Source organism: Acipenser ruthenus, chromosome 15 (assembly GCF_902713425.1).
Source record: "Acipenser ruthenus chromosome 15, fAciRut3.2 maternal haplotype, whole genome shotgun sequence".
NCBI classification, from domain to species: domain Eukaryota; kingdom Metazoa; phylum Chordata; class Actinopteri; order Acipenseriformes; family Acipenseridae; genus Acipenser; species Acipenser ruthenus.
In genome coordinates this window covers 32,125,449-32,140,512 of record NC_081203.1, presented here as the reverse complement: position 1 = coordinate 32,140,512, position 15,064 = coordinate 32,125,449, and the positions used below count along the sequence as shown (strand labels likewise).

At 39.1% G+C, this 15,064-nt stretch overlaps 1 protein-coding gene across 6 annotated transcripts in view; it reads left to right on the top strand.

The window, feature by feature from the left end:
• Positions 1–14,791, top strand: part of LOC117422352 (reticulon-1-A) — a 41,895-nt gene extending 27,104 nt beyond the window's left edge. For 4 of the 6 annotated variants that reach the window (XM_058987965.1, XM_058987964.1, XM_034037273.3 and 1 more), the window contains 6 exons: positions 11,616–11,823; positions 12,319–12,457; positions 12,937–13,006; positions 13,534–13,580; positions 13,676–13,734; positions 13,949–14,791. In XM_058987965.1, the coding sequence (XP_058843948.1) occupies positions 11,616–11,823; positions 12,319–12,457; positions 12,937–13,006; positions 13,534–13,580; positions 13,676–13,734; positions 13,949–13,991 (566 nt within the window). In that variant the 3' untranslated portion in view covers positions 13,992–14,791. Of the gene's footprint in view, positions 1–3,122; positions 3,332–8,634; positions 8,771–11,615; positions 11,824–12,318; positions 12,458–12,936; positions 13,007–13,533; positions 13,581–13,675; positions 13,735–13,948 lie in introns of those variants that run through there. The other 2 variants (XM_034037274.3, XM_034037275.3) reach the window with 2 other exon arrangements.
• The last annotated feature ends 273 nt before the right edge of the window (positions 14,792–15,064 follow it).

Genomic DNA, 15,064 nt, shown 5'->3' with positions numbered 1-15,064 from the left:
GCAGGAGACTTCCATTTTGAAACGCTTTGTAGTGGGACATGGAGGACGTCTTGTGAAAGGTTTGTCGCAGCCTTCTTGGATTTCAGTGGGCCCATTTCCTCAGCTGCACAAGGGTCAATGCAAGAGCAGCTTGTGTCCTGTTCTATTAACAATGGCTCTCTAATTAGGTTGTATCCTGTTTACTCCAGGGTGGAGTTTCCTGATAATTCATTGTATTGTTTCCCCAGTCAACTAATTGCCTAATCCCGAATTTAAGGTATCAACTGTTTTTCTTCAGAGGCACATGCAGTTTTAAATGTCCCCCTAGACAATGAGTAATGGGTAAAACTGGCAGATTAGATTAGTATTGAACTCTTTATCCAATCACAGAGCACTGCAATGAAGATGCGCAGGGTGATCTTGGCACAGATATGATGAAGACCAGCCTTGAGCTTTTTTATTAGACCCCTCAATGTAAAGCTACACTGTCCCATGTTGTATTTTTATCAGTGATGCACTGCCACAGTGGAGTTCTAAGCTCAGCAAGCCCTCAATTGTGTACAGTGGTTAAGATGCTCCACACTGTTACATTGACAATTATGTGTGTTTAAATTCCCCAAAGGTTTTAGTTTTACCCAATTGGACATACACTCTCCCCTCCTTGAAACCTGCTTGCCACTGCATCACAGCAATATGCATGCTCCTTCTACTAGACAGTACAGTCTGCACTCATGTATATGCTTCTTAATGATTGCTTTATTACATCTACTAGCTATCAAAATAACAGACCAGTCCAGGCTAGGGGGCAGTGCAGCACTGTTTGGAAGATAATTCTAGAATGTGGAATGGTTTTGTTGCCATGTGTTATAGGGTGTGCTCAATAGGCTGAGTGTGGCCTAAGGAATGCCTTCTGTAGTGGAAGCTACCAGACACATCACCCTCTTCCCCATGGCTGCTCCTGTCTGCCAATTTCATTGTTATATGGCACAAACTGTCAGTAGCTATGGATACAAAATAATTGGCATCATGTGCCAGCTTGAAAGAGCTCTCTCAAGGGTTTAGGAAACATGGGGTAATGAAATAAAGATTTAGCACACCAGAAAGTCAACATGTACACTCGAGTTAACAAAATGCCCTTTATTTGTACCATGGTGTCAAACAAATGTAAAAAAACATTAGGTTGCTGCACAATTTAATACAAATATTTAATGAAAGGACAAGTTTGAACAGCATGTTGTATAATATACGTGTTTGTATAAATGTGCTCATTACATGTGTCCAGTGACTTCTGAATCATCCTGTGTAATATACTGAACTTTTAAGAAAATGTACAGGAATGTGACGAATCAGGATACACTATATCATGATACACAGGTCACTATACGATACATGTCATGGTTCACGTTATGGGCCTGATGAGATACTATACTTCACTGACATAAGTGAAGAACTGTCATTATTATTGTTTTAATTGTTATACTTGAATGCAATGGCTGAGCTATTCAGTGTTTATATCTTGTGGACTGCTGGCCTGATTTTAAGCATTTGTTATAGGAATCTATTCCACATGCTGTGGGTTTAGGTCACGGTGTTCCACTTTTTTTCTATGGCAGCTGATCCAATATTGCTGATGGGAATTACAGATGAAGTGATCTTGTTGTAGGCTTTGCTGTTTTATATCATTTTGGGTGCAGGATTTGAACTCCAGCTGGAACACAGAGCTGTTTCAGGTTTTACCATTTACTGTTCTCCTTGAAATGGGTCAGCATTTTGAGAAGACAGGAAGCCAACATCTGATTGATTATCTATCACAGAAAATGGCAGTGGATAATTGCAGGCACGCACAGGCTATGCAGCAGTTGGGGTACTTGTTGTAATTATTTCCTACCTGTGCCCTGTTAGAAAACGATTCTGCTGGTCTCTAAGCCTACCCTGCCACTGTTGCTATGCTTGTTGCTATGGTTACTGAAGGGAGACGTCAAAGGTGGTTGCCGCCCTGCTGTTACACTGTGAGCTAGAATCCTCATTATTATGGATTGTTTATAAACCAGCCTGTCTTCGTTACTTTTGGTTATTTCTAGTTCCTGAGCCTCTTTACAGTATGTTCCTTATAAAAATGATATTCTTATATTAATTAAAAAATATATATGCTTCCGCTGTGTATCACCAGTGCTTGCGTTAGTGTTTGCAATTCAAATTAAAGTGCATTTATAAATAGGACTGCATGCTTATTTTGGATTAGCAGTGTTGAAGTGGGAAGAAATGCTTGAGCATGGAAATTTAAAAAGACCCATTTAAAAGACATTTTGCAGGCATACAGAGTACATGCTTGGTTCAGTCCTTGCATTTGCAATTCTCCGTATGAAAATACGGCTGTTATCGCCCTGAAGGCACCTGCATAAATAACTTATAGTAATAATTCCTGTTTAGTTCATCTATAATTCAAACGACGAACACTTCGGTTTTAAATTATTGGAAGGATTTTTAAATCACAGGAACTTGTTTTTAACAGGAATTTGAAACAAACTGATCCCAGTGTTTGTGTTGAGTAACATAACTGAGGCATTGCCATGATGTAAGAGTCTTACTTTTAGATGTTCTTTCTCTGAAATGACCACACACAGTGACACCCAGGGCACCTGATCGACAGCCAGGTGTCCCATAGATCTCTTTGTAATTTTCACAAACACAAAGAAATTGAATTTGCCATATGCTTTACAAAGCAGTAGTAGAGTAAGGTGACTCAGGAATATTAGTTTCTTTGTTGTGTTCCCTTTTCAAGCACCTGGAGAGCTGGGGTTCAAAATGCAATATTATTTTACGACATAATAAATGCACACATTATTTTCACCTCACCGACCAAAAACAGTATAATGTGAGTCTTGTGGCACAGTGCTGCATTCGGCATCCATTCTCCACCACCAGCCCCAATTAACCATTTGAAATAAGCTGAAATAACCCAGCAAACCGCCCCCACCTCCCTAAAGACAGGGGGCTTTTAATGTGAAATAGAGCCTGCATCCCCTTTTCAAGAAAAGAGCATTTCCCTCAGGCAGTCACAATCGCACTGCTGATTTGCTGCAGTGGAGACTGCGGTGTTTACAATCTGCCCTCACCCCCCCCACCCTCCTCTTGCTTGTTCTGCTGACAGCATCAGTCTGTGAGCACTGCAAGTAGGCAGCACTAAGGTTGCCTCCCACACACCCACCCTCCACCATTCATGCTTTGGGATGCTTAAGAGAGAATCCGGTGCCACCAAAGAAGCAGCCGTGAATCCTTTTGTGCCCCAAGATGCAGGCCAGCCCCGATTCTACAAAGATGGAATGCCACTGGAGCAACTGGAAAGGCCAGGGTATAGAAGATGATCTGTGTTGCATGCGTGTGCTTTTCATTGTATATCTAGAACTGGGGATGGGCTGTGATGGCTGGCAAAATACAATGCATTTAATCTGAATTGTGGACCCGTAGGCCCTTGCATGTTTTTTTTGTTTTGTTTTGTTAATGTAGTTTTTGTTTTCTGTTTTTATCATATTTATTAAGGTTTTTTTTTCCCCCTCATCACGCTTTTCTAAAGAAAAGTTTTATTTTCATTTATTTTTGTGTTACATTTGTTGTTATTGTTGCTGTTCATCTCCTTCGTTGCTTCAGCTTTATTTTCTGAACTGGCTGTTGTTAGGCGTACATCACATTGTAATTGATGTTAATGACATTGAAATGTATAGCTCTGTTCTTAGAAGCCAGGGTTTAGTATCAGTAGCGTTGAGATTTGCAGGTTCAGCCAGTCTAGACATTTGGAAATACAAAGGAGCCCTTTCAAAGGGACACACCCATCAATATTCCATATCAAATGATATCAGGGGTTTGAGAGAAAACCGGCCAGGGTAAGAATTGTACTTAAATTGTAATAGCAGAACAGACAGTTGCTTCTCTTTCCTAATGCCTCCACACAGCCCCTATTATGATCGTGTATAAATGATGATGTTAGACTGCCTGTCTTCTTTTAAATTATCAGACAATGTGTTTCTGCTTTTTTTTTTAATCTGCTCTTTGTGTCTGGTTGGCGTATTTATCATGGAAAAAAAATACCTACTTCTCTTATGGGTGTGGCTACTTCTCCAGTCTGCATGCAAAAGGCTTTCCAGCCATTTTTCTTCCAGCGTCATGCTGAGAGGAGCCTGAAGGTGTTTCTGCGGTTGATCCACTCACTGTCAGGGGGCACACTGTAGGGCAGCGATGGGGGATTATAGAAGGGTTACCTGCAGTCCATTGCAAATTCAGGGTAATAGTACTTAGCAGTGGAGCCAAGATCCCATTCTTTTGTTTCCCTGGTTATTTCCCTAGTGGTACAAAGGGTTAATATATTGAATGGGCTGTAGAATATTCTAAAGGGAGGATTTCATGCTACATCCAGCAGATTGTCATGACGAAAGCTTACAGGGGTACTTCATATTCCCATGTTCTTTTGTTATCATCCTGCAGTGTATTGTTTACAGTTAACCATGTCTTGTTTTCATGAGAGGGGGCCACTTTGTAAGACCACATTCATCTTGGGAGTGATTTTTTTGATTTTGGTTGAAAGATATGGTTTTGTAAGATAGCCAAGATGTATGGCCGTCTTTAGGAAGCATGGAACAACACGTGCCAGTTGAAATGCTGCATGTACGTCAGCATGTATGGTCAAATAAGACCAGCACCTATGCCAGTATTAAAAACAAGAGAATTATTTTTCATTTTAAGTAGGTCACCTTTTCACAAAAATGATTTTCTTTTTTTTTTTCTTAGTTTTTGTTTTTTGTAATTGTGTAGACAAGGCCAAAACGTATATAGTGTTAATGTTTTCTGTTTGTTTGTTTTGCTGTTGCTGTAGGTAGGTTTGTTTTGGGCTGAAAAAAAAGGGGTGGGGGGGTGGGTGTGGAATTCTGGAAAATTCTACAGGAGACAGGGGTGCGTCACCATTTGAAACTTTCTATCTTTATTGGCAAAATGATTAAAAAAAAAATCAGATGGGAGTGTGCCAGGGGAAGAATTTGTTAATCATGATCGTTTCTCTGGCTGTACCACATGGTTTGACAAGCCTGTGTTTGATACGCTATAACGAGGGTGACGTCATTGACTGGGGCCACTTCACACTGCCCTCAGCCCGCAGTTAAAAATAAATACATACATTTTATAACCCATGGAAATCTAAATATTATACTGGTAGAGAATTTTTCCAAGAATAAATAGGTTACACACGGACATCCATTTTGGGAGAATTAATAAGATGCATGTATGTTAGTTGTGCAGTTATGAAGTACTGACTTTGAATATGAATTGTTTAATTTAATAGATAGAAAAAGCTCACATGGATTATAACATTAATTACATTAAGATAATAAAAGACAAATATGAATTTAAATGAAAAAAATCCCATCAGAGCAAAACACATTAATGGGTAGAGAATCTGAATGATTGCCTCAGCCTTACTGCCCGCACTGTTTGATACATCATATATATATTCATATATAGCACTGAAGAGCTCAACATTCATCATGCTATAGCAGATGCATCTAAAGCACCTGTCTTCAACAAATGTGTTTTAGTCCTCATTGAAATTAGGCCATGTAAGTAGTCAGTAAATCCCAGTTTATACAGAGCTACAAATAAACAAAAATATCCATGTGTGTGTAGCTCGTACGTGTGAATATCTACAGAAATCCATGCCTGTGTAAATGCTGTAAACAGACTTTTACAACAGTGAGAGACTGCATTCAAATCCTACTTATTTGCAAATCAATTTATTTATTGATTGATTTTTTTTTTACATCAAGCTTGCATCATATGAAACTCCTCAAGGTGGCCCTTTGCTGTATAGGGTTGATGACAGAGATTTGTATCGACCACGTTAACGACCAAGGGAATGGTGAAAATGATTCTGCTTAGTCACAGTTCCCTGAAAGGAGGGGGTAGCATTCCTGTATCGCAAGTAGGCTCCTACAGCTCCACCTTCATTGATTCTTTACAAAACACACCCTCAATTAATTGATTAAACCAGGGGTGTCAAACTGAATTCGTGGAGGGCCGCAGTGTCTGGCTTTCGTTCCACCTGAGCTCTCAATAACTTAATTAGTCTAATTATTTGATTAATTGGACACGTGAAACATTTCTCTCCAGGCCTCAAAAGGTTTCACAGGTAGTGTAGCATGAATCAAGTGCAGTTTCTAAATCATCAACTGTAAAAGACCTTGAAAAATATTAAATGTGCCCAATTGAACAAATAATTAGATAAATTACGTTAATTGAGAACTTAAGTTGGAATAAAAAACCAAAAGACCCTGCGGCCCTCGAGGACTGGAGTTTGACACCCCAGGAACTGATTGTTACAGAATCTTCTGGAACACACCCTTTTATAAACAACCCATTCCACCTCACATACGTTTTCAATATCTTCGTGTTTGTTTTTACTTTAAATTCCAGAGAGCTTCGCTTATCAGTTAAAGAGGTTCAAATTTAAAAGACCCCTTTGGAACACTGCACTACGAATACAGCTGGTTAAATTCTCACGCATTCTGTAAAATCAATTGCTAATTAGCTTAAAATGTAAAGTTTACAAATATGTACAAACATGCATTAATACATTGGACTTTACATCAGGCTAAATCATTCATCATTTGTTTAATTCCCTTTACTATGAATGAATCCTATAAGAACGATACAGGATATGCTCAGTCACATGGAAAGAGGGCGGGGCGGAGAGAACAGAAGCGGAGGCAGGACACCTCAATACACTGGTGTAATTGTAGCCCTGATTAAAGCAGCAGTGTGTTAATTAAACTAGTGTGCTGTTATTGATTCTAATATAAAATGCTGTTAATTAAATGATGGCCACCGCTTGCTAGCTGTTCAGGTATTTATTGCAGATCGGATCAATTTTGGAGATTGGATTGATTCATTGACTGGATTGATTCATTGATTATTCCATAGATCGGTTGGGACTAAGGCTGCAGCTGTAAAGATAGATGGCAAAATGAATGTAAAAAAAATAAACGTATTCTGATTATTATTATTATTATTTACTTACATGTGCGGAGGACCACTTTCAGAAAACGTATATAAAGAGAAACTCATTTCCACCCACTGTATTAGTCACAGCTGGTGGGGAGCTGGCACCAGAGCACATAATTAGCTCATCACACGTAATTAAAAATAGTGCTAGGATTCTCATTATCCTAGGTTAAAGAATCATGTTGAATATGAAAATAGGTAGTTACTGAGTAAAGAGCAATCACAAATCTTCCCGTTCCTGCAAGATTAACTGTTTAAACTTGAACTCTCTCGTGGGTTACCTTTAAGGTTGCTAGGCAGCAGTCCTTAACGATCAGTTTTCAAAACTACAAATCAAGCAACTAACAGCAGTGTACAGAACAATTACAAACAGGGTCATACTGTATGGGGCTGAGTTTGCTGCAGCAGAGTTAAAATACCAGTCTGTTAATTGCCTTTATTACAGTACAGCCTTGGATTTTTTATTACCTCGGTAAATAGCAAGTCACATGGAATGTCCATTTGCATTCTGTTTCCTGGGTGATAGTGATTTTAGCATGAGCAGTGGTTCTTGAAGGAACAAAAACAAAATGACGACCAGTGCCTTTGTGATAAGCTTCAGTGAGATCACAGGAAAATAACTTTAATGAAAACGATTCATACGAATGAGAATTTTAATGAAATGTTGACAGTGTTGTCAGACTGAGCTCAGGCAATGGTTACCGATATTCCCCTCTTTGTATGGTATTTTTTTCTTGTAAGGTAGTTTGGGCTTTCTTCACATTCAAAAACTACAGATCAAATGGAGAGCATATATTTGTTTCAGATGTATTACTCTGTATAGCAGAGTCACTTTTATCTCGCACTTTAAGAGCCAGACTGACAGATCAACATGTAATTGTAACATATTCAATGACCATCAGCCAATCAGCAACCTTGTATAGAGGGTACCATAATGACAGCACAGTCTGGCTCAGCGGGTTCTGGAGGTGATTTGCATATTTCATTTAAACATTGTGGTATTGTATTAATTGTATGGAGCTACTACCTTCTCCTCAGCGCTGCAATGTAATTGAGTTTGAGTGGGAGTACCTAGGAGGCTGGTGAGACTAAACCGAAGGCAGGTAGAGGGGGCACAATGCTTGTTCAGTGGAAGGGGTAAGCAGTGCGTTGTTACAGTAAGGAAGGAGGGATAATGATTTATATTGCTATGGGTTACCATTCTTGCATCTTACACCAGTATGTGATTTGAATAATGGAAAAAAAATACTTTTTTGGACTTGGACTTGATGGCTGACAATATACCCTTTGTAGAAAATAATCTTACGACAAGACAAGATCTTTAACACAGATCTAAAGGACAGCCCCTAACACTGCACTGCAGATCCAGGTGTTCCTGTAGCTGGATTTGAACCCTGTCCCCCTGGTCGCTGTGCTATACCTGCTGAACTGAACCACTAACCCCCAGGTTTTTAATAAATGATGCTCAAAAATACGTATTCTTTATGGGCAGTTCCAAGCTACGTCAGAGTAACTACAGTGTGATTCAGCATGTATTCCCGTATGTCCTTTTGTTTTTACTGAAGATGATGTTGTCCTGGTTTTGAACTTTTTAGCACTTGTCCCCTGGCTGGTAATGATTAGTAAACCAAGGCATGTGTCAGTGAGGCTCCTCCCACACACACAGTCCAGCCAGGAACACTGCGAGCAGACCTGCTTCTTTGTTTAGGAATAATGCAGCTGCATCCTCTAACGATGGGAAAGCCAGGTCAGTAAATACATGTGTGTCTGTGTGTATTTAAACAGTGGAGTCAGACAGCAAGAAAGATATATTACAACTGTACATGTAGGTCTTTAAGTGTGTGCATTGGTATTCATAAATATTGTACTGTTAATATTACACATGTGGCATAGCTGTAAGCTGTGGATATGCTTCTACTAGATGCCTAGATTTAAAGATAGAGTGTAAGTCTGACATTTCTAGTTTGGTGACTAGTTTATGCAAACATTGTTATGACTGCGGATCATTTAGGTTTCGGTCATCACTGCCTAAATTCTAATAATCATTCTGGCATTTTCTGCCTTTGTTGATCTTGTTAGAAATCTTTTTTTTTTTATTATTGATTGCTTACTGTCTGTCGTACTGATGCTATATGACAGACTAACGGGAGCGGCTCATTTCTACACAGAGCACTTCGCAGTGATCTGGAGGAGACGCTAGCGTCACACCCTTTTTTCCTTGTCACTTGATACAAAGGAGTGCGCTTGGCATCCCAGTCAGGCTTTGAGAAGAGGGGGGGGTGGGGGGCTGCTTTATCTCCAGCAGCAAACAGCACCGGGCTAAATTTAGACTGGCTGGAAGGACGCCGTGTTAGACACACAGGTGACCTTCGCAGCATTCTTCCCTCTCGACAAACTTAGAAGGGAAAATAAATAAAGCCTTTCAACCGCAGAGAATAAAAATCGGCATCTGCAATCATTTTTAATCTCTGCTGTGACGGACGCAGGTGGCAACAACAAACCCCGAGTGTGGAAAGAAAGCCGTTTCTTCTTTTAACCCTTAGCAGGTTGATATTTGCTGTGATGAAACGAGGCTTCCCCTTTAGCATACACAACCACCGCATGCTGTCAGATATAGAATAGCGCTTTGCACAGCTGCGAAACGCTGTGATTGCGGGTAGATTCATAGGGGTTATTTAATATTGGTTGCTTCTGTTTCATTTATCAAAGACATGTTTTACGAACAAAACTGCTGGGTGCTCTAGCTGTTGTTATATGTACAAGGAATGTTAATAGTTCATTTTAAATGGAATTAAAATTACTACAATTTTTCTCACACACAGAGAATCTTGTATATGTGTTTGGCTGCACTCAAGGACCCATAGGTTTGCTGAATGTGTTCATCCCACATTTCCTCTCAAGTAACCCTAACTCTCTGAACAACAAAAGAAACAAGTTCACAAAACGACCAGGAATGTTTGCAGATGTTTCGCAGGATCGGACCTGTTCTCATTACATGAATAGCAATACGGTGGTTATGAATGACGGAGCGTGTTATAAGAACAGGACATATCCAAGCTCCCCAGGAGATGGCAGCTAAAGGCATGTACGACATTCTGTCTCTCTACCAATCACCACAATGAGAAGGTCATAAACAGCACTCATAGGGCAGTGGAGACTGTGAGACTATGAGACTATGTCGAGACACTGTGTTGCACTCCTGGTGGTTTAGGTTCTAAAGAAAGTGTGTAGCAATGCCAGCTCTACCATCAAGCAGGTAACCACTAGCAAATGATCAGACAAAAAACAAAACTACAATAAAACTGATGCTTCAAGTAACAAAGCTGAGGTAGCCTTCTCGTGGACGGAGGACTGATCTTTTTAGCGCAATCCTTGGAATTAATTGAGCAGATTCTACAGGGCACTCCTCTGACAACTTGAAAGAGTATCTTGGGCTTGAAGTTTAAAAATACATGTGTAAATTTCATGGTTATCAGGTAACATCATGGTACAATACAAACACACCCTGCTACTGGTGGCTCTGTACTGTAGGTACTCAGACTGGCTGCCATCTCGATTAGGGTTAAATCACCAGACATGTTCTTATCTAACCACTTACAAGAGTTATTCTGAGAGGGGCAGACTTAAAGTACCAGCAAATGCAACCAACGCTTCACACAAACAAGATGGACTATACTTTAATGGAATGCTGGGATTGTGTTAGGTAGAGCACCACAGTAAACAAAAAAAAACAACTCTTATTACTGGGAATGAATGTATAAATGGACAGCACTGTTTAACCACAAGCCACATATAAAAGGACAGATGGCAACATGAGCCATACTTGACACATCGTCATCCATATGATTGATTTGACTAGCTTTGTACTCGTAATTCTCTGAACCTCACATGAAACATGTCTTTTTATAGTGAACATTTATACGATAACGGATGATAAAATCAAGTTACTTTAGCAATTAAAATCCAGAGCTACATAATTATTATTTTTTAAATAGCTTAAATTACTGTTACATCGCCCATTCCAAGGGTTGATAAAATGGCAGTGAATAAAAATACAGCATGTTGTACAGCCTGCGTCTGAAGAGACTGGTGATTGTTTGCAACAATCAACAAATGATGTACAGAAAAGTAGGGGAATTTGAGCCTTGCTTTTCATTTAGTCACATTATTTTTGATGCCAATGAAGCAACTTCATTTTTCCTTTCTTGAAACAAATATAATTTATTAACCAATATCACTTGTGAATGGATTTGTTTTCTACAAGAACTGAAGTTACATCTTATTGCAGCATTAAAACGACTATACAGTATTTTACTAAATACATGAATAAATGGTCCTCACTCACTCATTGCAAAAGTTTATTCTGCACTGAAAATGGGGAAAGGAAAACACATTGTGCTAATCCTGAGGATGATGGCAGGATAGCCCCACACTTTACAAGCAGCATCCGATAAATCGCATTTCATTTAACTATCTGAATGTGTCTTTTCTAGTTTCCAGCTTGCACATCGGTGTAGCACCGCACATTTCAGACACTTTTGCCCCCCCAAGCCTGGGATTGAGATGAACGTGTGGGTTTTGTTGTTTTGCAGCCATTGACTTGCTGTACTGGCGCGACCTCAAGCAGACAGGGATCCTGTTCGGCAGCCTGCTCCTGCTGCTTTTCTCTCTCACCCAGTTCAGCGTGGTCAGCGTCATCGCCTACCTCGCCCTCGCTGCCCTCTCAGCCACCATCAGCTTCAGAATCTACAAGTCAGTCCTGCAGGCCATACAGAAGACTGACGAAGGGCATCCTTTCAAGTAAGTGATGAAAAATCAGGGCAAAGTTTGCTACAGCAACTAGGCCTAAAAGCTTGATGGTCTGATTGAAAACGTAAATCCTTGAATGGCATTAAAAAAAAAAAAAAAAGTAAACTGTTATGGGGCAAACGTGTTGAGGCGTATTTTTTATTTTTTTTATATATTTATCCTTTCCCGAATTGGAAACTGACATTATCCAGATTGTGAAGGTTTATGTTATAACGTTCATGAAGTACTGGAACATATCTGGTAAATATTGTAACTGCTGAATTTGGAAAACAAATTAATTTAGTTTAAAAAAAAAAAAATTAATTCAGACAATTTCCAGTTAAACCTGTCCGTGCTCGAAAAATAAAACAAAACAGGACCCAATATATTTATATTCAGGTTGTTTATTTGTATGTTGTGCAAACAGACAGCGCTCAGAAAGTTATTTAACTCTTAGTCTAACACCACCGGTCCTGGGCCATCATTTTTAACACTCGATCCCCACAGAGCCTACTTGGATCTGGAAATCTCCCTCTCCCAGGAACAGATCCAGAAATATGCAGACAACGCCCAGCTGTACCTGAACAGCACCATGAAGGAGCTCAGGAGACTCTTTCTGGTGCAAGACCTGGTGGACTCTTTAAAGGTAAGAGAAGAGAACACACCCTAATGCAAACCAGTCAGCCACAAATCGTGAGACACCAGCAGGATCTTGGTGTCCACACAAGGGGTATGATAGTGGGTGTCCATGCAATTGGCTCGTCCATCAATTCAGTGGCTGAACTGAGCTAAGTGTACAACAGCACAATCTTAAGAGTGAACCTGCCAATAGCAACAACTTCGAACCAAAACAGAGGCCACGTATTGGTAACAGAAAAAAAGTTATTTGTTTTTAGTAAAGTTTATAATCTAGTAAAGAACAACTGTCTATTTATTTATTTTAATAAAGCCAAGGACATAAATGTTATTTCACCCAAAATGATTCTAATTCTCAAGCCTATTCATCATTAAGATTACGTGCTGAAACCAAGGGGTAAGAGACACATGTGTGGTATTATACAGGATGTACTTTCACAGTATCCCATGGGTGTGAAAAGCACAGCTTGAACTTGTTCTCTTCTTCAGTTTGCAGTGCTAATGTGGCTGTTGACGTACGTCGGAGCGCTCTTCAATGGCTTGACACTGCTTATAATGGGTAACTAGCCTTTCGTTCACAGCCTTTACATATACTCTGTATTGCTTTATGAACGGTTGTCAAAATGATTTCCGCGGTTACCTCAGTATTTTGGCTAATTAAAAACACTATTACATCTGAGATATTTTAATTATAATGTCTCTGTGTCAATTAAAATGATTGTTAATTAAAAATGGCCCAGCCATTTCACAGCTGCCGGGGAAAACCCAGCATCGTGAATACACAGCTTCAGGTTTTACTATTTAAAAGGTTTTACGGTTTTATCTGGTAAATCATTAATGTAGAATGCAAACAACAAATGAGCCTAATGTGGAAATGTATCGTCAGCACATAAAAGGACCTAGTAGATGATGCCCTTCAAATCACACCTACTATAGATTAAACTGGGCTATGTTGGTTTTAGTAAATCATCATATTTATGAATACGAAACCTAAAAAAAAAGAAAATTCTGTAGGACAGGTTAAATAAAAAAAAAATGCAGTAACATCAATTTTATATAACTGTGTGATAATACATGTCTCCACAGCTGTCATCTCCATGTTTACTATGCCTGTGGTTTACGAGAAATACCAGGTAGGTTCACATTCTATTTTTGAAAATAACATTTTGTTACCGATAATGATTAGAAACCCAAAATGAATTTCAAATCGATTTTCTGTTTATTACAGGCACAGATTGACCAGTACTTGGGGCTTGTGAGGACTCACGTCAATTCTGTGGTTGGAAAGTAAGTTTTAATGTAATTCTCAATCTCATTGTGACTCAGAAGTAATGCTTTAGAACAGCTGGAGAAAGAGTGAGTGTTTAGTCTTTGAATAGACTAAACCATGCATCCCTTTGTTTATGGAAAAGACATCATGCCAACTGTACGTTGATGTAATAAAATACATCGTTTTTCATAGGTCTGATTTTCATGCAACGTCCAATTTCATGTTTTTCAGGATTCAGGCTAAAATTCCAGGCGCCAAGAGCAAGGCTGAGTAGAGACCGTGTCACAAGGGGTGTCGTCATCCCAGAACAAGGGAGGATTGAACCCGGAAGGGCTTCCAAATTCCCAGTTAACTGTAGTGTCGTACCATTCGTCAGCACCTTGGTATTGGAAAAATACAGCACTGGAGCAGCCCCTACCAGTGCTGTCTCTATAACCTTAGATTTACGCGCTATCACTCGTGTCAAGCACTATAGTAAGGAAATAAAAGTTTAAAAAAAAAATTGTACTAGATGTGTTTTCTTGTGTTGCTTATCAAGTGCATGTTAGGAGTCTTGAGTAATACTATTTGATATATTTTTTGTGTTACTTTCTGCTACTTTTGAGCAGTGTTGATAAAATTTGATGTTATAAATGTGTGGTAAAGGCTTTTCCTGCTTTAGTGCAATGCTGCAATAGTTCAAATTGCTTCTATGTCACTGGAGTCGCTGGTGGGGCTTCATATATATATATATATATATATATATATATATATATATATATATATATATATATATATAGAAATAAAAAATGTGTGGACTAATGTTTTTGGTGTTTTCCAGCACAAAATAAAAATGTACTGATTAGGTATGGTAACTGTAGCATTTGGTTTTGTATAACTATAAGGAACTACACTACTCATGTTTTTAGGTACTATTGTTGAACTACTAAAAAAAGAACAAAAGGAGCCTAGAGACTGCCAGCTTGTTAAATCTGTCGAACTTTGTACAATGTTCAATGTAGTTCTTAATGGTCATGGACTATTTGCACTTATGTACTCATTAATGAATGCGAAAATAAATGTTCCTGATTGTAAGACGTTTTCTATTTTCGCATCACTGGGGGGAGGATGGGAAGTACCAGCTGTTGTAACAAGCCCCTTTGCCTTTTTTAATCTGTCATCTGCCCTTACCACCCATCATTGAAACAATGTCAGCAGTCCTTTGAATTCAGAATAAAAATAAGTAAATATTGCTAGTGGTATATGAACTCTCCCATGCAGAACAATGCTGCTAACTCTAGTATGTACTGTATTACCAATAGGTATGCATGTCACTGGAGCAGCACAGTGTACACACGAACAGCAGAA